General features: G+C 43.5%; 1 protein-coding gene across 2 annotated transcripts in view; it reads right to left on the bottom strand.

Annotated features, from left to right (window-relative positions):
• MAP3K3 (mitogen-activated protein kinase kinase kinase 3) overlaps positions 1-26,149 on the bottom strand; it is a 70,131-nt gene that overhangs the window by 13,362 nt on the left and 30,620 nt on the right. For both annotated transcript variants that reach the window (XM_047756969.1, XM_047756970.1), the window contains 3 exons: positions 21,107-21,220; positions 12,432-12,552; positions 1,773-1,906 (listed from right to left, as the gene is read on the bottom strand). In XM_047756969.1, coding sequence (XP_047612925.1) covers positions 1,773-1,906; positions 12,432-12,552; positions 21,107-21,220 — 369 coding nt within the window. The remainder of the gene's footprint in view (positions 1-1,772; positions 1,907-12,431; positions 12,553-21,106; positions 21,221-26,149) is intronic.

The raw sequence follows: 26,149 nt of genomic DNA on the forward strand, positions 1-26,149 counted from the left end.
TATTGGATGCTTTTACTCTTAAGAAATTTTCCCCTTTAAGATCAAATCCCAAAAGTATATAAGACAGAAGCTTTTCATTTTTTTTGTTCATTTTCATTTTTTGTCTTTTTGCCATTTCTTGGGCTGCTGGAGGTTCCCAGGCTAGGGATCTAATCGGAGCTGTAGCCACCAACCTACATTAGAGCCACAGCAACTCGGGATCCGAGCCACATCTGCAACCCACACCACAACTCACGGCAACGCCAGATCCTTAACCCACTGAGCAAGGGCAGGGATCGAACCCGCAACCTCATGGTTCTTAGTTGGATTCGTTAACCACTGCGCCACGACGGGAACTCCAGAACTTTTTCTTTTCAATCAAAGCAAGCTCACTGAAAAAAACACTAGAATGAAGCCAGAAATCTCAACCTTGCTGAGTTCACTATGCCGGAGTGCTATTTTCATCAAGTGAGCCACAAGTTAAAAAAAGGTAGCCATTAACATGGGTAAGCCATCAAGGTGGACACACCCTAAGATGACCCCCACCCTAATGAGTCATGGCCTTGTATAATCCCCTCCCCTAGAGTGTACGCAGAACTTGTAATTTGCTTCTAGTTAATAAGGCAAAGAGGATGGGCTATTCATTCCCATGATTATGTTACATTATCTGAGACTCCATCATTACAGACTGGAGTGGAGATTCCTCTACCAACCTTGCAGAAGCTGCCATGTTTTGAGAGAGCCACATGGCAAGGAACTGCAGAGTGGCCCCTGGCTGATAGCCAGAAAGAAAAACAGGGAACACAGTGCCACAACCACAAGAAATGGAATTCTGCCAACAACAATGTGACTTTGGAGAGGAACCCCAACCTGCAGAAGGAAAGGCAGCCTGGCTGACACCTGATTGTAGCCTTGTGTAACCCTGAGTAGAGGACCCAGCTAAGTCATGCCTGGATTCTGGACCCAAGAAAATTGTAAAGTAATAAATGTCTGCTGTTTTAAGCTGTTAAGTTTGCGGTTATTTCACAGAGCAATAGATAGTACAGCTGTCTACTATCATAAAAGTTCACCCAAAGTAACCAGTCCTGCTTTCGATTGGTATATTCCCTACCTTTCATCAAGAAACAGCAAAACTAAAATCTGGTTGTTGAAAAACAAGATCTGCCAGTTTAGCACTGGTCAAATGTTAAAACTCTGCTGAGCAGTTCCTGTTGTGGCTCAGCAGGTTAAGAACCCGAGTAGTATCCATGAGGATGCAGGTTCGATCCCTGGCCTCACTCAGTAGGTCAAGCATCTGGCGTTGCTGTGAGATGCTGTGTAGGTTGCAGAAGGCGGCTGAGATCTGGTGTTGCTGTGGCTGTGGTATAGGCCAGTAGCTGCAGTTCCAATTCAACCCCTAGGCCAGGAATTTCCATATGCTGCAGGTACAGCTCTGAAAAAAACAAACAAACAAAAACCACCCAAAACTCTGCTGAAATGGTTGTAAAGAAGTACAGAAACAGCACAGGGGTGATCTGTAAGGAAACCAGTGAGAGGACCACAGAGGAGGAAAAAGGTCAAATGCATATCCAACACCAAGGAGGCTAGGTGGGATAGCTTAAATCCTGTCTTTGGAAGGAGTTGCTATCTGGCCCCTAAAAAGGAATAATCCATATTTGGAAGGTCTGGTTTACAAAAGATCTACCAGATGGGACTCGAGTTCCTCACCTCCACACCATGCCCACTGAGAACCCCCTCATTATAACCTTGGTCTGTGCACCCCAAGACACACCCCAGTCCCGTACTATACTCACGCACTGCTCGCTGGTCTCTGGGATGAACTCCCCCTCACTGTTGATGCTGGTGTAGGACCCCTGCCTGGCAATGCGCTGCTGCCGCTCAGGCACGTAACCTGGGGGAGGCGAGCTTCGGCCAGGGTTCTGGGAGCCTAAAATATAGAAACAAAACCTTTGACTGCAGAGCTCAGGACCTGCAGCCTGACAGGAGCAGAAATGGAATCAGCTCAGACCAAGTGTCTGCTGCAGAAGCTGGGAGAAAGCCGGTTTGGCTCCTTGAACATCCTGGAGAGGGCAGGCCTAACAAGTGCGGAGGCTCGAGGAAACTTCCTGAGCCAGGTGGCTCCTCTTCCTAATCCAAGGACCCCAAGAAGGAAGAAAAAAATACTTAAAAGTCAAAGAATGGTGGGTAGAGTTGCTCTTTTAAAGATAGTTCCCCCCCCCAATGCCTGCGGTATGTGGAAGTTCCCAGGCCAGGGATCAAACACATGTCACAGCAGTGACAATGCCAGATCCTTTCCTTTGAGCACTAGGCCACCAGGAAACTCCCAAAAGAGTTTAAATTATTATTTTCAATATCCTTCAAAAAACTGACTCCTTCATTCTCCTACATGAAGTTAGTTACTCAGAATATATGGTTCATTTGGTTTTGTAGTGAAGATGTTTTAATGAATCTGCCACCAAGAGCACTTCCAGTTTCTTGTGGAGGCATCAATGTAGACTCTCTCCTAGAACCACCAACACGATAGGTGTCTTGGGTGGGAAGGCTAACCTGAGGCTCTTGGTAGCCTGGCTTCCTGACTTGACTCCAGAGCAGAGGCCAGAAATAAAACTGCTCTGTAGGCAAGCATAGAGAATCAGGCTATATTTCCAGTCTCACTCACAGGGTGGAGGTTGCCAATTCCAAGAAAAAGAGGTACCTTTCCTTTCTTTCAACCATGCCTTTCAAATGATCTCAAACAGCCCATGGAGGAAAGAGTCTGTCCAAGTTTTATTTTTCTTTTTTTTTTGAGAGTTTATTCCTTTTATTTTTAGTTTTTGATTCATTATAGCTGATTTACAATATTCTGTCAATTTCTATTATACAGCAAAGTGACCCAGTCACATATATATATATAAATTCTTTTTCTCTTATTATCTTCCGACTTGTTCTGTCACAAGTGATCGTATATAGTTCCCTGTGCTGTACATCAGTATTTGTCCGAGTTTTCTATCCCTGGCAGAAACTGACACCACTCAGGGTGTAAATTTAGGGATACTGTGCCATGAAATATCAAGAGTAATAAAATCAGCCATGGCAATTTTTTTTTCTTTTCTACACTCTGTTACCTTGCCTTTCATCCTCACAAAGCCCCTGCAGTGGAGGCGCATTATTATCATCCACAGTGAGCAGAAGGGAAGCCAAAGCCCAAAGTCATAGAGGGACTTAATGGTGGTGCTGCATAGAGAAAACAGGCTTTGTGACGCCCAGTACAAAGATCACAATTTATTTACAAAAAGGGCAGGCATGCTATTCAACACAGAGGTGGAAAGCAAAACTTGGCCCTAAACTGGCCAAGCCATGCATTCCACAAAAGCAATCTAAACAGACGAGGGGGGAATCCCACTCATGGGGAGATGTGACAGCCTTTCTGCAAGGAGCAGGAGGGAGGCTAAACTGGGGATTTCTACTTTATTTTTATTTTATTGAAGTAGAGTTGATTTACAGTGTTGTTCTGATTTCTACTGTACAGCAAAGTGAGTCAGTTATAAGTACATATACATATACACACAAACTATTTCATATTTAATATGGTGATTTCTTGACAGCACAAGGGAAACATAGGGCCATGCTTCATGCAGCTCAAATTCAGAGTTGTGAGTTGGAGCTCAGGGGTGCAAGATGCCATCTGATAGACAATGACAAGATGGAGGTACGGGGAAATCTAGAACAAGAATAAGAAAGCTACTCCATTTTTCTGAGGAACAAACAGATATCAAAGATCCATGCAGCTGGCCATTTCCACTGCAAACATAAAAAAAAAAAAAAAAAAAAAGATGGTTTTCCTAATCCCTACCATGTTTCAAAGCACAGAGCACTACTTAACACCTGGCTTAGAAATATTAGCCTATTGCCTGCTTCCCACTTCTGGCTTTGGATAACATTCTAGTAGCCCAAAAGTTCTATCGAAATCCAATCTCTATGCTGACAACATTTGTCACCAGCAGAAGTAACCTAATGAGGTGAGCAAGGAAAAGTGAGAAAAGTCTAAGCTTGAAAATTAGATGAGGGAGTTCCCATCGTGGCACAGTGGTTAACAAATCCGACTAGGAACCATGAGGTTGCGGGTTTGGTCCCTGCCCTTGCTCAGTGGGTTAACGATCCGGCGTTGCCATGAGCTGTAGTGAAGGTTGCAGACACGGCTTGGATCCTGCGTTGCTGTGGCTCTGGCATAGGCCAGTGGCTACAGCTCCAATTAAACCCCTAGCCTGGGAATCTCCATATGCCATGGGAGCAGCCGCCTTAGAAAAGGCAAAAAGACCAAAAAAAAAAAAAAGGAAAAAAAAAGAAAAAGAAAAAAGAAAATTAGATGAACAAAGGTTCAAATCAGGCTCTGTCTCTCATAAGCTAAACGATTTAAACTCTCAGTTCACTTGCAAAAATGGGGAGAACTATCTACCTTATAAACCTCAGTAGAATTCCACTTGTTTCCTTTATTCTATGTGGCAGATAAAACAGGTTAGACTCAAGATCCATTCTATCCTTGCAGTGTTCCTTCCTGTACTTCAGAAGTTAATCAGCTAAAAGTTATTATTTCTTTTTTCTTTTCTTTCTTTTTCTAATCTTTTTAGGGCTGCACCCAAGGCATATGGAAGTCCCCAGGCTAGGGGTCAAATCGGAGCTGTAGCCACCAGCCTACACCACAACCACAGCAACTCGGGATCTGAGCCAGGTTTGCAACCTACACCGCAGCTCATGGCAACACTGGATCTTTAAGGCACTGAGCAAGTTCAGGGATCGAACCTATGTCCTCAGAGATACTAGTCGGGTTCATTACCGCTGAGCCACAATGAGAACTCCTAAAAGCTATTATTCCTAAGACCTCTTTTAGGTTCAGCCAGTCAGATGCACTTGGGTGAGATTTAGATGGCTTCCTGCTGTTTCTGGGAACAGTCCCAGAAGCCCTGGCTGGTGTGCTGCACCACACTTGGTTTCTGTTGACCTGATGTCAAGACATAGGTGCAGGTATCCCTGTGTAAGTGGTGTGTAGATGAGCAGAGAGATCCTGTGCTTCTGGATCTGGCAGCCACCTGATTACAGAAGGAGGAGGAGCTCTGTATCATGTCTGTCTTTATTTATTTATTTTTGTCTTTTTGCCTTTTCTAGGGCCGCTTCCGAGGCATATGGAGATTCCCAGGCTAGGGGTTGAATCGGAGCTGTAGCCACCGGCCTATGCCAGAGCCACAGCAATGCAGGATCCGAGCCGTGTCTGCAACCTTCACTACAGCTCCTGGCAACGCCGGGTCCTTAACCCGCTGAGCAAGGGCAGGGACCGAACCCGCAACCTCATGGTTCCTAGTCGGATTCGTTAACCACTGCACCACAACGGGAACACCTGTATTATGTCTTTAGAGTCTGTTTCTCACTCTCTGCGATTTTCAGAATGTGCACTAAATGCCTTCTTCCTCAAACCAGTTAGCATGGATTCTATTCTGTGCAACTGAACACTGACCAATACATTCTGGAATGAAAGGTATTACATTATTTGACCTAGAACAAATAAAAAAATGTCTCGTGAAAAAGTGATCACAGAGAAAGAAAAATTCTGACTGACGAAATCTCAGACATTGGTCCAAACCATCCCCGGACTGGCTGAATTACTCTCAATCTGACACCCTTACTCAGAGGGTCTAGGGTGAGACGTCCCTAGGATAAAAGAACCATGGCCCCATGACATCCATTCCCTCCTTCACCAGCTGCCACTGAACTCTCCCCTGGTTTTGCAGGTGGGATGGGACTAGCCCACATGAGACCAGCATTATAGACCCAGGAGGGGCTGAGGGAAAATAGCAAAGGTTTTCTGAGCTTTTATTTCCAGCCAGAGACTTTCACTTTTTCCAATACACATCGCTGCCTGCAGAGAGCCAGCCTTCTTATCTGATGGGCAATGGGCCAGGGGCTATTGTGCACAGGCCCACAGCTTGGGGCAGGAAAGGGAAGTCTCCCCAAACCAATGGCTATCAGAGGAAGCGAATGGAAAAACCAGGAGTTGGCAGGACTACTCAGAGCATTTTCAGTTTTGTTTTTATCTTCATTTCAGAATTAGGGGCCAATGAGACACACAACAGTAGCTGAGAACAAGTGAGACAGGGACCTGAACAGAACAGGATACTCAACTATGAGACTCACTGATGCTCACGTGTTTACCAGCAGGGACAGCAGTGAGTCAGAGTGTCTCACAAACAGTGCTATCCAAGACACAGCTCATCCTGGGTCTTGGAAGGCAGGCAAGAGAGATGGCAAGCCTCTGGTCTACCCTTCCCTGGCCTTCCAGCCTGATCTTGTTCTAATTTCATCAGGCCAAAGGGCCCCTTCTTAGCACCAGCTGAAGTGAAAGAGTAGAGTAGTAATCCCATGTTCAGAGTAGCCCACAGCTTCCCATGAAGGCTCTCTATGCAGGGGTTTAAGGTGCCAGCTGTCTGAATTCCTCCTAGGGCCTGCTAGCTCACTGCTAGCCTCCTTAATCCAGAGGAGCAGAGGTGGAGCAAAACTCTCACCCTCAGATATGGCTGACTCTTTTGCTCTGTTCTCTGACTCAATGCTGAAAGACAGACTCTCAGTCAGTCTAGCCCTCCTCACAGGAGACTCCTGTCAGGAAGCTGATGCAGTCAGGAAGCTGCCTCCACAGGGAGTTCTAGGGCTTTGGGTCAGTGTTAATGTGCAGGTCATTGCAAGTACAAAGAGATAGCTTTTTTTGGCTACCAACTTTTTGCTCTAAACTGCTCTCTCTTCGGGGGCAGATGAGATGAGGGGAGGAATCATATCTTTTTTTCTTCTTCAATGGAAAATCTTAACTGATATTTCCCAGTGTGTTCACACTGGACCTGGCTGTGCAGAACAGAGCTTCTCAATATTTTTATCCTTAAGACTCTAAGAACATCCTGTGTTTCAACGTTCAAAACTCCCATTTTATTTTGAAGTTGCTACCACCACTGAACATTTCTGGTCTCATCTAATATCACAAAAGAATTTTTAGCAAAGAGAGAAAAAAAAAAGCAAACTCGTGGAAATGAAGGAAGCTGACCATTTTGTTTCTGTATATGTGGTCACTACCTCTGCAGTTTTGGTTTCCAGTCTTAAAAATCTGCACCAGGACTGAAGGTCTGCACTGTGTACAGATAACTCATTATTGCCCAGGTATCGCTGTAAGTCACCTCAGCCTTTTTCCCCCCTTTATCCGAGTTTTTCTTCCTCTCTTCTCAGAGGAAAAGGGCTCCCCTCCTCCCTGTCAAGGCAGTATAAGCCCTCTGCTTGGACTCCCCAGTTTGTCCCCAGCTCCTGCTCCCCTACGGTCTCCTCTTCACCATTTTCCAACTCCTTTTCAACTGTCTTTGTGCCTCCCTTCAGATACATGCTCAGATCTCTAGCCTAAAAATATCCTTATTTCTGCCACTCTCTTAAGCTGCTTAGCCCACCTCTTTTTTTTTTTTTTCCCCCCCTTTCATGGCCAAACTCCTTGAAAGAAGTGATTGCCTCTACTCATCAGCTACCCTTCCTTAGGGGCTGCAATCTGGCTTGCTCCACTGTGGGATGCAGTGGCAGGACGAGGAGCAAGATGGAGTAAGAACAGAGGTACTAGACCAAATGGGAATCAGAGGCAGCAGGGAGCAGTCCTTCAGTTGAGGCTTGGCTACATAGCTTAAGGGTGCCACCCAACATATGATGGAAGAAATGGTGCCTGAGCTTGGTTGGCTTCAAAGGTGGGTAGAATTTTTTTAGGCAAAGACCCATGAAAGGGTAACTTCACATAGGGAAATTCTATTTGCCTTATCTGGATTTGGGTTAACACATTACCTAGTAGGTTTTATTTATTTTTTTCTTTCTTTCTTTCTTTTTTTTTTTTTTTTAGCAGACTAACTGGCTTTAAAAAAACTGGAATTCAAGGTATGCATATTATGATGGAAAAAACAAAAGGTAAACATGATGGCTGGTTTCAAATATTTGAAAAACTGTCATATGAAAGATGTTATCTGTGTTACCTATGTTGCTCAAGAGAGCAGCACTAGAGAGAAGGCAGAATTTCAATTCAAAATAAGGATGGAGTTCCCATCGTGGCACAATGGTTAACGAATCCAATTAGGAACCATGAAGTTGCAGGTTCCGTCCCTGGCCTTGCTCAGTGGGTTAAGGATCCAGCGTTGCCATGAGCTGTGGTGTAGGTTGCAGATGCGGCTCGGATCCCGCATTGCTGTGGCTCTGGTGTAGGCCGGCACCTACAGCTCCGATTAGACCCCTAACCTGGGAACCTCCATATGCCGTGGGAGTGGCCCTAGAAAAATGCAAAAAGACAAAAAAAAACAACAAATAAAAATAAGGATGAACCTCAAATAAATAGAGCTAAGATTGGGTTGGGCTACCTTGAATTTCCTCATTATTGAAAATGTTGCACTGGAAACTGAATGACCTACAGGCTCACCTTTCTCTACTGACCACTGTCTAGGTTCCTAAGGCTCAGTCCGAGGCCTTCTTCTCACTCTGCAGTCTGCTTATAAACTCTCATCTAGGCCCATGGCTTCAACTTGACAACTTCTATTCTCTTCCTCTACTTCTAGTTTTCTCCCCGCTATGCTGGAAATCTATATATTTAGCTACCCATTTGCCATTTCCTTTTGACTGTCTCAAAGAATCTCCAATTCATCCTCAAACTTTAACTCTGCCCTTTTCAGGGCCCAAAGCCAGGCTCTCTTCTAGCATCTCTGTCTTGGTGAAAGGCAGTGCCATAAGCCAGTAACATGTCCTTGTCTCTCAACACCTGAAAATTCAAATACAATAAGGTTCTTAATTAAACCTTTGATCTTAGAGCCCTTTTTCACTTCTAAATTTGAAGACATCGACAAGCTTTTGTTTATGGGGGTTATATTAATTGACATTCACTGTATTAGAAATTAAGGGTCAAAAATTTTAAAACACAATACACAAGCACACATTCCATTAGCCATAGGGCAATGATATTACCTTAGGCAGGTAACCTCTGGAAAATTCCACTGTATACTTGTGAGAAAATGAGTAAAAAGCCAAATCATGTCTTATTATTATTATTTGACCTTGCAGACCCCCTAAAAGTATCTCAGGGACCCTCCAAGTTCCCAGACCACACCACCTCCACAATGCCATGTTCTACCGGTTTTACCTACTGCATGTCTCATATCCATCTGATCCTTCCTCTCTCCACCACTGTCACTACTAGCCTAGTCCAAGCTTTTGTCTTCTTTCATCTGGATCACCGCATTAGCCAATATGGTTCCCTTGGATCCATGCCTGCACCCCCCCTCCAATCTGCTCTCCACACTCCATACTATATACCAGAGCAATCTTTTCAAAATACAAATCTAAATATGTCATGCCACCCAGTCCTCTTCACTCAAAAACCCTGAAGTGGAATTTCACTGCTTTCAACATAAGGATCAAACCCTTCATCATGGTCCACAAAGCTCTGCCTCCTTCCTCAGCCTCCTTCCTCAGCTCTCCAGGCCTCAACACTTCCTTCTGTTTCTTAAGGCATCACGGTCCCTCTTGCCATTGGGCCTCCTTATGCATTGCTCTCCTGCCTGGAACTCTCCTCCCTGCATCCCCTTTGAGTTACTGCTACTATGCCCTGGCCCCGAAATCAGGTCAAATCCTTCTGTTACACCTGCTCACAGCACCACACACCTTTTGGTCCCTGTCTATAATTATACATGAATCACATCACGACAAGTAAGGTCTGACTTGCCACAGGTGTACAAGAGCCACAGGGACAGGAGCTGTATCTTTTTGTTTCCCATGATGCTGGCAACACAGCAGGTACTTTGGTAGTTATTTCTTGAATGAATAAATGAATGAATGAATAAAAGCACAGTTTAATAGGATGAGGGACATGATAATGAGATAATGGGATGAGCATTATAACACAGATGGGCACAAGGGGTCACCGTTCCCAGCAACTTCTCAAGAAGAAGAAGCTGACATGCAGTCAAGGCTCCTCAGTCAAGGCAGGCATCCTTCCTCAGCCTTCTCTACTTCTCCTTCAAACACATCAGCCAATCTGAAGGACAATGAAGATTCAGCAAACCACTGAAATGCCCTCTCTCCTTCATCCCTGTCTAAGGAAATCCTTCATAATCTCTAAAAATCCAGCTCACACAGCTTCTCCCCAGAATGCTTTTCCCAGGTCATTCCAGTTAGAAATAATCCCTGCCATTTTACGGCTTTATAGGAAAGCTGACAGGTTATGCCTGCTTTTCTCGGCAAGTCCACCCCTCTAAACCACTTGGGTTCTCAGAACCCACTACCCTCTTCTGTGATCATGCCTAGCAGATGCTCTGCTCCATGCCTAGAGCATCTGTCTCTACAGTCAGTAAATCTTCCTTCACATGTTAGCTCTGATGTTCCCTCTCTTTCATGAAAGGTGTCCTCCAAAGTCCCGGGCAGAGTTGATTACCGCCTCCGCTGTGCTCCCACACCACCCTCGGCCTTTCATGGGTCTCCACCCAAAGGCTGGTGTACATGATGCTTGCTGAATGAAGGAACCCAGAACTGATGTGTGCTGGGAGGCTGTGCTGCCCATTTTCTAGATAAACAGGAACTCATTTGTGGAAATCTTATTCCTCGGCACTCTCAGACAAGGAAATCCCACATGTGATCCCTACAGTGATGGTCCAGCACTTAGCCCCTGTCTCATACATAAGTCACAGGCACTTGCTTAGGAGCAAGAGGCCCAATCACTGCTCCAAATCAGTCCTCACTGCTTACTCCACAAATGAGCAATGCTGCCCCCTTCCAGTGCTTCACTCTCTACAAGGGCTCTGGAACAGAGGCCAAACTAGCAGAGATTCCCAGGCTTCAGGGCACCTGGATTCCAGGACCAGAGATGCTCTGGATAAGATCTCCCCGCTAGGGTACTGGCTCTCTCCTCAACCAGCTTACTGAAAACATAGCACCAATCATCCACAATGTTAGAGAAATAAAAAACACATACACAGACCTTCGGCTTGGCATATTTACTACTAGTGCTTGCTAGGGGTCCAGAAATTACTCAGTGAGGCAAAGTCAGTGCCTCAGCAACACATTCCTTCTGCTGCTCCCTCAGGAGCAGACAAGCTCAGTGACAGACAAGCTCTTACTCAGACCTCCCCAAGCTCAGCTCAAGATCTCCAGAGGGCAGTTCAGGTTGATGCAATTCTACCTATATGAATAGAACATGTATGGACAGCTGCAGAGGTCTGCACAACATTAGGGCAGCAACCTCAATGCAAACGGTGAAAAGGCCAGACTTCCCCCTTTTTTTCATTTCTTTTCTTTTTGTGCTTTTTAGGGCCACACCTGCAGCATATGGAAGGTCCCAGGGTAGGGGTCCAATTGGAGCTACAGCTGCTGCCTAAATCATGGCCACAGCCACGCTACATCTGAGCCTCATCTGCGACCTATACCATAGCTCACAGCAATGCCAGATCCTTAACCCACTGAGTGAGGCCAGGGATCAAACCCATATCCTCATGGAAACGGGTTTGCTACCGCTGAGCCATAACAGGAACTCCCAGATTTCCCTCTTGATACCAACGCCACAATTCAAGAAATAAACTTTCTCTTCAGACTGTGGAAGAGGAATCCAAAGCAACACTGCATTTCCTAGTGTAATATACAGACCTGATTTAGAGTTTTTTCCTGTGGAGGCCTGGCAGCAGCTACATAGCTTTCTTCCTAGTGAGACAACTATATGCACCATTTTAACAGACGTCTGTCCTTCCCAGACAATTTAGTTCAACTCTCCAGGAGTTTCGTTGGTCTACATCTTCCTGGAAGCATAAGGACTCCTCAGGAATCACAACCAAGAGGTTTGATGTCAAAACTCAAACTTGGGCCTGACTCCTAACTCCACAAGCCCCTAGTCCTTTGGGGAAAAAACTGTAAAAAAAAATGAGAGTACACCACCTCTGGAGGCCTTCAAGTAGATGCACGAGGAGAACACTTTTTTAGGGCTATTGAAAAGGAATTTAGTTACACCATCACATCATTATAGTGCAAGCTTCTGAAGGGTCAGGATTCCATCCCAGTCATTTCTCTACTTTTTTCCTCCCAAAGAAAGGCATGGAAGATTATTTTGAACAGAGCAGCAGTCAATAATGTTTGATGATTTTTTTTAAAAAATTAATATATATATATTTTTTCTTTTTTAGCCGCTCCACAGCATATGGAGTTCCCTACCCAGGGATCAGATCTGAGCTACAGCTGTGACCTATGTCACAGCCACAGCAATGCTGGATCCTTAACCCACTGTACCAGGCCAGGGATTGAACCTGTGTCCCAACGCTGCAGGGACACTGCTGATCTTGCTGCAACACAGAAGGAATTCCAATTAATATATTTTTTTAAATAACATGTAAAAAAACATGGGCAGATTAAATTAGATGAGAGGGAAAAGGGAGTGAAATACTCACTGACAGAGAGGTGCCTGCTTCTGGGCTCGGGAGGCTGGTAGATGGTATTTATATCTCCTGCCGACTGGGAAGCTTTGATTCGCACCTGCCTGGACACCGCTGAGTGAGGAGAGGAACTGGTCTGTAAGATAAGAGGGAAAAGGCTGAAAAGCTAAGCTCTTTAAGCAGATGGGCTGAGAAAGGCCCCCTCGCCCCTCCCAGGACTCCCCATGCTCTCAGTCACCTTCATGCTTTCAATATAGGAGCTACCCAGCATTCCCTCAAATCTCACTGCTCAAGCCAACTTGATAAATTACTATTTGCTCAATGGAGCTTTACGGCTTCACTGATAGAGAGCAATGAGACCCAGTGTGCCAATTTAATAGGTGACAATCCAGACACAGAAGAATAACAGGGATTCCTATAATAATTTGCCACAGAAAAGAGAGTTGTAAATACCCCCTCATAAAATTCTCCAGAGAGCTTGGGAAGAATAGCAGGAAAAGTAGGAAATTATTTCAGCAGCAAGATCACCTGCCGTAAGGGGGGGTCAGAGTGAAGAATGGTGGCAAGCTCTCTGCCCCCCAAAATTCTGGTTAATATTCATTTTTTTTGTCTTTTTTTCTTTTTCTCTCTCTCTCTCTTTTTTTTTTTTTTTGCTATTTCTTGGGCCGCTCCCGCGGCATATGGAGGTTCCCAGGCTAGGGATTGAATAGAAGCTGTAGCCACCGGCCTACGCCAGAGCCACAGCAACGCGGGATCCGAGCCGTGTCTGCAGCCTACACCACAGCTCACGGCAACGCCGGATCGTTAACCCACTGAGCAAGGGCAGGGACCGAACCCGCAACCTCCTGTTTCCTAGTCGGATTCGTTAACCACTGCGCCACGACAGGAACTCCAATATTCATTTTTAAAATAACCTGATACACTGCTTCTTCTCCAACCACAGTCACTCCCTCAAAGTTAAGAAGATCTCAGTTGCTTCATATCACTGAGGTTTACATGTGAACCATCTCAGAATTGTGTTCATCTCAGAAAGGCTCTCACTGGCACCATTCTGCCATGGGTCAAGGACTTCAGAACAGAGCCAGCAGCCTTGCCACATCTAACCCACTTTTGCACTGACCCAGCTGGGCCATGAGGTAAGCCCTAGAGACAAAACAAAGCAATGAGGGAGGGGCCCTTGCACTGAGAAAGAGTAAAACTGAAGTTTGAAGGTGAGCAAGTGATGTTAGGATGTGCTCACGAACAGAATATGATGAAGAGTGGGAGCTCAGAATTTATAAATAATTTGGGTCAAAGTTTCTACTTGTTTCTCTCTCTCTTACGTCCTGTAAGGGGAAAAAAAAAAAAAAAAGTCTGACCTAAACAACTATATCCTGTCCTCCAGGAAAAATGCTTCCCGCTCTCGGGGGTGAGTTCAGCTGCCAAGCAGCTCCTCCTCTCGCCACGCCAGCCTTTATCACATGCAGAGCTGTCTTGACAAACTATCTTGTTCAAAAGGGAAGTCAGAACCAAGGGGAAGTGAACGTTCTTGCAGAAGCCTCTGATGCCCAATAGCTCTCTGTCAAGGGTCAGAAAGGAAAAAACAGTCAAAGCCACAGGCTGGGGAAGCAGGCCAGTGAAGGGCAAGGAAAGACCACAGCCTTACCAACAGAAAGAGAAGAGCTACCTGCTGAGCACTCCAAGGACACCTGCTTGGACACAGGGTCTTACAGACTGGGAATTCAATACACCTTGGCAACATCAATATGAATCATACCAAAGAACATACACGCTAAAATCTCAATTTTCAAATCAAAAGCTGAGATCGGAAAGGAAATTCAAGAGCCAGAACAAGCATAGTTTCTAAAAGGAAAGGCTGACTATGGCAACAGGTTAGAAAACAGATGAAGGGAGTCAGTAAAGGTTTCAAAGCAGGGTTTCTCACATTCTGGTGTGCATACCAATCACCTGGGACCTTGCTAAAACCAAGATTCTGAGTCAGCAGATCTGGAGTGGGGCTGAGACTCTGCATTTCTAATGAGCTTTCAGGTGATGCTAACACTGCTGGTACACGAACCACACTTTGAGCAGTGAGGTCTGAGGAGGTGAGTCACACCTTGGTTCTCGGCCCTTGACACACATCAGAATGGCCTGTGGGGTTCTTGACACCATGACCAACTACAACAGAGTCTCTGAGGGTTTTGTATTTTTTAAATAGGATTTGTATTTTTTAAATCTACCCCAAGTGTTTATAATATTCAGACAAGTTTGAAAACCCTGATTTAAGGAAATAAAAAGAGAAAAGCATGGTAAACAAAAATGAAGTTGATGCAAAGATTCAAGGAACTTTGAACAAGACCCAGAAGTGCGAAAGAGAGGAAGGAGGAAGGTGGGACCAAGAAAAAAAGGGGGCCTGTAAGAGTAAAAGGAGAGCCAACAGGTAGAAAGTGAGTAGCTGGCACAACACTATCAAGATAGCAATAAAAGGCGGTGTTTGACTCTTCAATGAAAACCTCACTGAAGGACTCTGTGGCTGACACGAACAACATGAAAAATTACCAGAGAACCACAAGCATAAAGACTGTAGTCACGGAAAGCTAGGAGATTAGCAGAAAAAGAGATTATAAAAGCCGACCCACAAATTATCTTGATAAAAGATTTAGTGGTATTAGGAAAAAAAAAAAAAAAAACAGTCGATTCAACAAGGCAGAGGGAAAAAAAGGGCATGCGTGTGTGTGTGTGTGTGTGTGTGTGTGTGTGTGTGTGTTTGCTTTAGTTTGATTCATGGAAATATGAGTTGAGAAATGACAGCCTGGATTTCACCAGTCCTCTGCTTCAACGGTGGCAGCAAGAGACACTTGCATGGAAGATCATGATAGTTATAACAGCTGTAGAAGCATCCTACTTAGTTAACACATTTACCATTGTAACACCCATGAATTTATTAAAAACCTTACAAAATGTGCTTTGAAGCCATACAACATGAATAAGGATGCTATGTCTATACCCCTTGTTCAAATTCTTATTTCCTTTTTGTTCTTTGACAACCCCCAACATTTAAGGGGTTCATCCAAATTGAGATTAGGTGAATACATCTGTGTTTTTATTAAACCAGTGTTTCAATGCTTCACAGATTTTGCTTACACATACATATGCTAAGACTGCCTTTTCTGACTAAAGAGTTCCAAGCTTTTTAGGCTATTCACATATAAAACTGACCCCAGGAGTTTCCACTATGGTGCAACAGGACTGGCAGTGTCTCTGGAGCATCGGGACACAGGTTCGATCCCCAACCCAGAACAGTGGGTTAAGGATCAGCATTGCCACTGGTATGGCATAAGTCACAACTGTGGCTCGGATCTGATCCCTGGCCCAGGAACTCCATATACCACAGAGTGGCCAGAAATAAAACAAAAAACTGACCTCAACCCCTTAAAAATTTCGTCCTTTCTTGGACCTTTCTGAGCTCAGTTACCTTCTCAGCTGTAGGAAAGAGAATGACACATCTCACAAGTTTTCCTCACACTGTAATTTCTGTTCTGCTTCTAATGAACTGTGCAAGAGCCTGAGTGAAGTTTTCCAAGGACTACAATAAATGTAAGATCCCCTTCCTGATGGTATCTGATACGTACTGGACAACAGTCAGAACATCTGGATTCTAGACGAACTCTGTCACAGTTTACTGTCTCGCCTAGGGCAAGTCACTGTAAGCCTTAGTTTCCCCAGGTGTAGACTGGCAATAAAAGATGCCTAACTAGGACCCCTCAAAGTTGCAAAAAGCAAATGAGAGATGAAAAGACCTTAAACAAGTGTTATGATTTTTAAACATGTGCCAGACTGAAGCTATCTTGTCCAACAAGTTTTGTTCTAACTTCTTGCACTTGCCCCATTATTCTAGGAAAACTGAATTACTGTTTAGATTATCCCCCCCCTTTTTTTTTTTTTTGCTTTTTAGGGCTGCATGTGCAGCATATGGAAGTTAACAGGTTAGGGGTTGAATCTGAGCTACTGCTGCCAGCCTACACCACAGCCACAGCAACACAGGATCCAAGCCGCGTCTGCGACCTACACCACAGCTCACGGCAACGCCGGATCTCCAACCCACTGAGCGACAGGGATTGAACCTGCAGCCTGATGGTCCCTAGTCAGATTCATTTCCGCTGTGCCACAATGGTACCTCCGATGTTTTGAATTTAAATAGTGTCAAACTCACTGATGGGAAATTTGGGACATGGGCAAAACTTGATGAGTAGATTTTAAGTTTACTTTTGTCAGAGAGAATGTGAAAGAAACAAAACAAAATGCCATTGACAGTTTAAGGTGGTTGGGTATTTAGTTTTTATCATATGCAGATACAAGTGATAACAGAATGTTAAACTTGAGATTAAGTTATGAGGAGTTCCCGTTATGGCACAGCGGAAACGAATCCGAGAAGGAACCATGAGGTTGTGGGTTCAAACCCTGGCCTTGCTCAGTGGGTTAAGGATACAGCGTTGCCATGAGCTGTGATGTGGGTCACAGACGTGGCTCGGATCTGGCATTTCTGTGGGTGTGGTGTAGGCCAGCAGCTATAACTCCGATTTGACCCCTAGCCTGGGAACCTCTATGTGCCATGGGTGCAGCCCTAAAAAACAAAAACAAAAAAAAAAGAGAGAGAGAGAGAGATTATGTTAAGATAGTGGAAGGTCTAAAAAGTTATAAGATCAAGAGCAGAAAGATAATCTCAGCGCTAGATGCACGTGAGTTCAAAAATAAGTCTTTAATAGGAAATAGTTAAGAGATGATGGTCCAAGGCAGAGGCCTAAGACAGCAACAACTACTGAAGGAGATGAAGTATCTTAAAATGGCAGTAAAATCAAAGATAGAGAAAGGCTCTTGACACTTACAGAAGGTCCTGTGATTACCAAAATTCAGGCATTCTCAGGTAAGAACAATACTGAAGCCTAAGACATGGCCTCGGACAAGTGTGGTGGAAGGGGTAAGACTATCCACTTTGGTGAGGGATGAAGACAAGAAAGATTAGAATCATCATGGAAGGATCAATAAAAAAGGAATCACAGAGAAGAAAGAGATAGTAGCTTTAAAAACAGGAACATGGGAGCTCCCATCATGGCTCAGCGGGTTAAGAATCCAACATAGTGTTCCTGAGGATGCTGGTTCGATCCCTGGCCTCGCTCAGTGTGTGAAGGATGTGGCGTTGCAATAAAGTGGCAGTGCAGCTCACAGGTGTGGCATCCAGTGTTGCTGTGGCTGTGGTGTAGGAGCTACAGCTCCAATTTGACCCCTAGCCTGGGAACCTCCATATGGCACAGGTGCAGCCATAAAAAGAAAAAAAAGAAAAACAAAAGCAAGAGTAGGAAATTCTCCTGTGGCAAAGCGCACTAAAGATCTGGTGTTACCACTGCAGCATCTCAGGTTGCCACTGTGGTGTGGGTTTGATCTCTGGCCCAGGAACTCATACATGCAGTGGGTATGGCCAAATTAAATAAATATACAGGAATAAAAAGGGTAGTAAAGGTATAGGTGGTATCAAGAAGTGGATGATGGAGTTCCCGTCGTGGCGCAGTGGTTAACGAATCCGACTAGGAACCATGAGGTTGCAGGTTCGATCCCTGGCCTTGCTCAGTGGGTTGAGGATCCGGCGTTGCCATGAGCTGTGGTGTAGGCCACAGATGGGGCTCTGTGGCTCTGGTGTAGGCCGGTGGCTACAGCTCCAATTCGACCTCTAGCCTGGGAACCTCCATATGCCGGGGGAGTGGCCCAAGACATGGCAAAAAAGACCAAAAAAAAAAAAAAAGTGTGACCTGTGGGCTAGTGCCAGGCTACAACCTGCAGCGTACAAGGTAAAGATAGAAACGGAGAGGAATTCTTTAAACACTCTTATAGCAATTTGGCACAGTGTCTTATGTCCATTGAATCTAACAATAAAAATTATGGGCCTGTAATTTGTACATTTCTAGTTAACTTCTCCATTTCATTTTTCAGTTTTTCTGCTTTTAAAAAAGAACTGGTCCATGACAGACTGGAATCTAAAAGAACATAACTGGTATTTCATCACAAACAGAGAAACACTGTTCTAGAAGTAGGACTCCTGAGTACAAAGCAATCTGGGATTATGATACCTGTTATTAAGAAGCTGAAGTCTAGCTGAGGAAATTCCCAAGGAATATTTCATCACCACCGACAATATTTTCAGTCTTAAATATAAATCTTTATAAATGCAAAAAGAGCAGTTTAAGTATTCCAACAGTAGCAAAAATGGTTAGTTATATTATGTATATTCATTCAAAGGATTTATGCATCCTTATAAATTATAATCATGAAGACTGTATATTAAGAGAAAAATATGCATGACAATGCCAAGTGAAAATTAAATTAGAAAATTGTATAAATTCCATGACAACATTTAAAGTGTGTATACATATGGCCAAAGAAGGGTGGATGAAAAAAATCAATGTGTTATGGTGCTGGGATTATGTAAGATGGTCCCCCTCCCTTTTTTTGTTTTGTTTTTTTTTTTGGTAACTTTACAATAAGTTATACTGATTTTATAATAATTTTTTAAAATACACATCCTTAGAAAGAGAGGCATCAATGCAGCATTTATCTTATGCAACATCTAATGCAATACCCTGAGTGTCAGGGCCCAGACTGTCATCTTTTTTTTCTTTCTTTTTTTTGGGGGGGGTCTTTTTGCCTTTTCTAAGGGCTGCTCCCACGGCATATGGAGGTTCCCAGGCTAGGGGTCGAACTGGAGCTGTAGCTGCCGGCCTACGCCAGAGCCACAGCAACACAGGATCTGAGCCGAGTCTGCCACCTACACCAGAGCTCACGGCAACGCCGGAGCCTTAACCCACTGAGCAAGGCCAGGGATCGAACCTGCAACCTCATGGTTCCTAGTCGGATTCGTTAACCACTGCGCCACAACGGGAACTCCACAGACGGTCATCTTTCAAAAAGCTCTGAATACTGCAGCAGTGTCTGCAGCTGAGTGCACCCCTTAATGGATGGGAGAGCAAATGTAAAGAAACTGCTGTCTATAGATTCTCATCAGGGGAGTGAAGGGATCATAATCAGGGGTGCTAGATCCCAATTAAACAATCACATCATTAAACTAAACCCCAATTCCAGCTTCTTCTGTAAGGAAGCATTTGCTGAATATGATCTCTGCTTGACTCTTGCTAACAATTCAAGAAGTATTCACTGTGTTCTTTTAAGAGGATGGGTGGGGAAGGGGTTCCAAAATAAGAGAGAGCTCCTGTTCTCAAGGAGCTTATAATCTTTTGGGGTAAAGCTTACAAATATGCAACAACTAAGTAACCTATAAACTAGTGTGAAAACTATATCCAATAACTAAATGAATAAGGAATAATCAAAATGGCCTCAGTCAAAAATACTGACCAAATTGTGGCAGGTAAATCAAGCTAGATCCTAAAAAAAGGCTGACGACCGTGGTCTGGCAAAGAGGAAGAAGGAAGAACTGCAGAATGGGGGGAATATGGTGAAGAATTTGGAAAGCTGAGCCTGGAGAGTTAAAGGGAAGGGTAGTTGGCGATAAACCTTGGGTGCTAGGCTAAATTTAGATCTTACATGATAGGCAATAAGGAAGGACTACAAGAAGCAGAAGAGTAACTTGAACAGAGAAATGAAACAATAAAGTCTATACTTTACATCTCAAAACATATCCAGAAAAAAGACATATTGGGATAGAGAAGACCAATCCTTATGCTCAAGGCACTTCTGTAAAATGTCTTTACTCTAATCCTTCCTAAATGCATTCTCCTGTGTCTTCCTCTAATCAACAGACAGCCCAAAGTCTCTTAAAAATAAATGGTCAGCATGAGCCCCATTTCTTCTAAACTCAGTTCTGACATGGTGCATCCATAGTTCTCATGCAGCAAAGTCAGCTGTTCAGAGTTGGCTATCTTCAATCATAAGGAATTAGAGAGAATGCCAAGAAACCTTCAGGAATATGCATCTGAAGAAAACTAGTAGAGGACTCAGCAATTAGAAGACAGATCCAGATTAACAAGCATTCTTGTGAAATGCATGCCCCCAGGGATCTTGTAGGAGAGGAAACTGCATAAGGGATAATTCCTCACTTCGGAGGCCCCTACAGATTGCTGGCCACTTGGTAAGGCAGCAGCTGCTAAATTACTACAAGAGGCCTTTCAGTCCATGGCTTTTTTCCCATTGAACAGAAGGGAAAGCTTGTTCCCTACACGTGTCCCAAGGGAGTTGCCGAGGAATTGTGTGAGGAGGGCTTACAAAGCTTGATAGTCTCAAATCCTTGACGGCTTTTGCTAATCAGCACCCCTACGCTAACCAAATCTCTTCTTGGAATCCAAGTCTAACTGAAAGAACATAAATATAGAGAAAAAGAATCTTCTCCTTTATCATAGAATATTTTCCTTCCTCCCATAAATATAGAGAAAAAGAATTTTCTCCTTTATCACAGAATATTTTCCTTCCTCCCACACCATAAACCAAGTAATCTTTAGTTGCAAGTTTAACACTGATGATCTGGCTTCGCTATAAAATTCAATGCAGAAGAAGGCCTGCTAGCCCCTGACCCAGTGGGCTGGGCCACACTTAGGTTCTCACTTTACCAGTGTCTGAGGAACACAAAATTCTGTCAAGGAAGCAAGATGAACTCCTGAAGGACAGCAAGCTTTGTCTTCAACTGTTGGGCCATGACAGCAGCTACTTACATGGTTTCTGTCCTGGGACAGCAGCAATATCCTAAGGCTTTTCATGCTTGAGCTTCTATCCAAAATGTCAATTGCTTTATCAAGATCATCTTGGTTCTTCAGCAGGATGGAGAGCTGTGACGCAGATACAGAAAAAGGAAATCATAAAATATAAATCCTTAGTTTGCAAAAATAAGCAAAATAAAATTAAGTTTGGAGGAAAACAATCTCACTGGATACTATGAGGGTCTTAAAAGACCTAACTGAGACCATAGAGATAATTTTTTTTCTTTTCACTAAGTGTACAATTCAATAATTTTTAGTAAATTTACGGAGTTGTGCAACCATCACCACAATTCAGTTTTTCCATTGCTCCAAAGATCTCTTTCACCTATTCACAGTCACTCCCCTTTTCTACCTCTTACCCAGAAACTACGAATCTACTTGGTCTCTAGAGATTTGTTTTCTGGACATTTCATATAAATGAAATCACACAATTCATCCACAAACAATTCAAGTCATACATAATCCTTTGCACCTAGCTTCCTTCACTTTGCTTAATGTTTGAGTTCATCCATGCTGTAGCACATGTCAGTACTTTGCTTCAAGATATTTTCTGAGAAGAGCTCCATCTCTAAAAATACCTTTTACTCCAAAGCATCAAATCCCAAAGGGCTATAGACCCCAGATTTCTTCCCAAATTAAGCAATAGAATCATGTCCCCTCCTACCCTGTACTGACATTACCAGAATAAGGAGAAAAGGCACAGGAGGAAAAGGGGGTGGCAGAGTGTGAAAACATTACTCAAATGAAGACCCAAACTTAGACTACATAGCAGGGTTTAATATCTTAATGTTTAAAGGTAAAAATCAGTGACTAGAACTAAAAACTACCTTCTCTGTTTTCATCCCACCGGAGTATTAAAGAGAAGGTCCTTGAGGGTACAGAAAGTCTCACTCGCTGTTAAAAGCAGAAGACATTATGAGCACTTAAGTATTAAAAGATGCAAAAGTATGCTTTCCCTAAGACCTAACAAATGTCAGATCTTATAAATCTGTGGCAAACATAAAGCAAGAAACCAGTTAATTTCTTCAGTTCTCAATTTTTAACATAAGGAAATGAGAACTCTAAATCCTAGCTCAGGAAAAAACAAGTAGTAAGAACAGTATTTAAAATAAAATCTGGAGTTCCCGTCGTGGCGCAGTGGTTAATGAATCCGACTAGGAACCGTGAGGTTGCGGGTTCGGTCCCTGCCCTTGCTCAGTGGGTTAACGATCCGGCGTTGCCGTGAGCTGTGGTGTAGGCTGCAGACACGGCTCGGATCCCACGTTGCTATGGCTCTGGCGTAGGCCAGTGGCTACAGCTCCGATTCAACCCCTAGCCTGGGAACCTCCATATGCCGAGGGAGCGGCCCAAGAAATAGCAACAACAACAACAACAACAAACAAAAAAATAAAATAAAATAAAATCTTGGCGTTTTCTTGTGGTGCAGCGGGTAAAGGATCCAGCATTACCACTGTAGCAGCTTGGGTCAGTGCTATGGTGCATGTTCAATCCCTGGCCCAGGAACTTCCACATGCCACGAGCTAGGCCAAAATGAATAAATAAATAAAATCTCAAGACAACCCATGAAATGGGAGATTAGATTTTACAAATCATATATTGTAAAAGAAGTCCTTTCTGGGTTACATTCAAAGTAGAGATAAATAAGGAAATGGTGTTGGGGGTAGGGAGTTGGGGGGGTGGGATAAAGAAATTATTGCATTAGGTTTTGGAGTTCCCGTCGTGGAGCAGTGGTTAATGAATGTGACTGGGAACCATGAGGTTGTGGGTTCAGTCCCTGGCCTTGCTCAGTGGGTTAAGGATCCAGCGTTGCCCTGAGCTGTGGTGTAGGTTGCAGATGTGGCTCTGGCGTAGGCTGGTGGCTGCAGCTCTGATTAGACTCCTTAGCCTGGGAACTTCCATATGCCGTGGAAGCAGCCCTAGAAAAGGCAAAAAGACAAAAAAAGAAAAGAAAAGATTTTAACTTAAAAAAAAAAGCTACAATTTTGCAAGTGTATGATAAGGGTACATCATCAAGATGTATATAAATAACTTTTTCTTTTTTTAGGGCCACATCCATAGCATATGGAAGTTCCCAGGCTAGGGGTCAAATCGGAGCTGGAGCTGCTGGTCTACACCACAGCCGCATCTGCGACCCACACTACAGCTCATGGCAACACCAGATCCTTAACACACTGAGAGGGGCCAGAGATCAAAGCTGCATCCTCATGGATACTAGTCAGGTTCCTTACCACTGAGCCACAATGGGAACTCCCAAGAATATATAAAGAACTCTTAAAATTCAAGAATAAAAGGACAACTGTTTAAATGGGCAAAGGATTGAATAGAAATTTGTCTAAAGAAAATTAACAAATGGATAATAAGCACATGAAAAGATATGCAACATCATTAGTCATTAGGGAAATGAATACTAAAACCACAATGAGATACCATTTCATACCCACTAGGATGGCTGTAATTTTTTTTTTTAAGAGGAAAAAAAAAACCAGAAAATAATAAGTATTGGTGAGGATGTGGAGAAATTGCAACCTTCATATATTGCTGGTAGGAATGTAAAATGGTACAGCTTATATGGGAAAGTTGTGCAGTTCTTCTAAAAGATAACACAGAGTTATCAAAAGACCCACAATTCCAATCCTAGGTATACTTTAGAGAACTGAAAACTTAGGTTCATATAAAAATTGTACACAAATGTTCATAGTTGAATTACTTATAATGGCCAAAAGTGAAATCAAGTGTCTATCAACAAATGAATGTATACACAAAATGTGTTCTAGCCATATAACGGAATGTTATTCAGACATAAAAAAAAAAAAGAAAAGTCTGATCCATACTACCTTGTGGAAGAAGCCTGAAAACGTGCTTAGTGAAAGAAGCCAAACACAAAAGGCCACACATACTGTGTGATTCCATTTATATGAAATGTTCAGAATAGGCAAATCCAGAGAGACTGGAAGTAAACAAGTAGTTGCCAGGGGCTGGAGAGAGGGGGGTAATGGAAAATGACTGCTAAGGAATACAGAGTTTCTCTTTGGGGTGATGAAAAAGTTCTGGAATTAGGTAGTGATGTTAGTCACACAACCCTGTGAACATACCAAAAAAACCACTGAATTGTACCGTTTTAAAGAGTCAATTTTATGGAGGTGAAATATATCTCAATAAAACTATTATTACAAAAATATAAACATAAATAAAATAAAATCAACAGATTTTTCCTTTGTGGTTCAAAAATCCTAACAAGGGAGGAGCTTAGAGAACAAAGAAAAGAAAAATAGGTTGAGAGATTATGAAATTAATAAGTAAATTGGTTAACTCTTGGTCACTGACATTAGCTGCATATGCGAAGATATAGATGATTTAAAATACTAACAATTACTTATATTTGGCTTTAGAATCAATATCTGCATAAACATTTTTTTTTTTTGTCTTTTTAGGGCTGCACCCTAGGCATATGGAAGTTCCCAGGCTGGGGTCTAATCAGAGCTATAGCTGCTGGCCTACATCACAGCCACGCCAGATCCGAGCCACATCTACAACCTACACCACAGCTCATGGCAATGCCAGATCCTTAACCCACTGATTGAGGCCAGGGATCGAACCTGCACCCTCATGGTTCCTAGTCGGATTCATTTCTGCTGTGCCATGATGGGAACTCCCGCATAAATATTTGAATAAAGGAATGCCCAACATTCCAGGCAGTCACTCTCTCAGCAAAAGAAGTTTTGCCGACATCTGAACTCTTAATGGAATATTAACAGAAAGAGGAATTCCCGTCGTGGCGCAGCAGAAATAAATCCGACTAGGAACCATGAGGTTGCATTGCAGGTTCTATCCCTGGCCTCACTCAGTGGGTCAAGGAACCAGAGTTGCCGTGACCTGCAGTGTAGGTCACAGACGCAGCTCGGACCTGGCGTTGCTGTGGCTGTGGCATAGGCCAGCAGCTGCAGCTCCGATTTGGCCCCTAGCCTGGGAACCTCCACATGCCTTGGGTTCGGCTCTAAAAAGCAAAATAAATAAATTAATTAATTAATTAATTATAATTCTATGAATTTGATATTTATATTTTTGGGATTCTTATATCCTGCATTCAAGACACATTAGCTTACATACTTTAAAATACTTACATCTGTGTTATTAACTACAGTTAGTGGTTTATTTTCCAAATTTGCTCTATTTCTAAAATTTATTGAAAAAGCTAAAGATGAGAGGCTCTTATTTTTGTTAACCTATTTGGCAGTGAATATATCTAATTGCAGTTATGCATTTTGTATGAAGAGGACCAGAGAGTTTTTAGCCAACAAATCTCAGCTCCTACCGATTTCAGCCCCAAGTTATAGAGGAAATTCTTAACTTTTCAACCAATAAAATAAAACTACATAATAAAGACTCAACTCTCTAAGAGCCATGAGGTTGCTCAGCTTTCCTGGCACGCCCCCAGCTCAGTCCCCTTAAGTTGTAGACTCCTTACAAGGCACAAATACACTGCCTTTCAAACTGATGCAAAGCACCAGCCTAAGCAGACTGTAGTCTCTAGTGCCTTCCTTAGAGCTGGGAAAGCAGCCAAGTAACTGACATTCACAAGAATTCCTTCCTGGGAGTTCCCCTTGTGGCTCAGAGGGTTAAGAACCCGACTAGAATCCATGAGGATGAGGGCTCCATCCCTGGCCTCGCTCAGTGGATTAAGGATCTGGCATTGCCAAAAGCTGCAGTGTAGGTCACAGATGAGGCCTGGATCTGGCATTGCTGTGGCTGTGGCGCAGGCCGGCAGCTGCAGCTCTGATTCTACCCCTAGCCCAGGAACTTCCATATGCCATGGCTACAGCCCTAAAAAGAAAAAAGAGGGGAAAAAAAAAAAAGAATTCCTTTTTGGGTGATGTTCAAAGTATGAACAAAGAGGAGTTACCATCGTGGCTCAGTGATTAACGAATCCGACTAGGAACCATGAGGTTGCGGGTTTGATTCCTGGCCTTGCTCAGTGGGTTAAGAACCCGGTGTTGCCGT

Source organism: Phacochoerus africanus, chromosome 14, assembly GCF_016906955.1.
Source record: "Phacochoerus africanus isolate WHEZ1 chromosome 14, ROS_Pafr_v1, whole genome shotgun sequence".
NCBI classification, from domain to species: domain Eukaryota; kingdom Metazoa; phylum Chordata; class Mammalia; order Artiodactyla; family Suidae; genus Phacochoerus; species Phacochoerus africanus.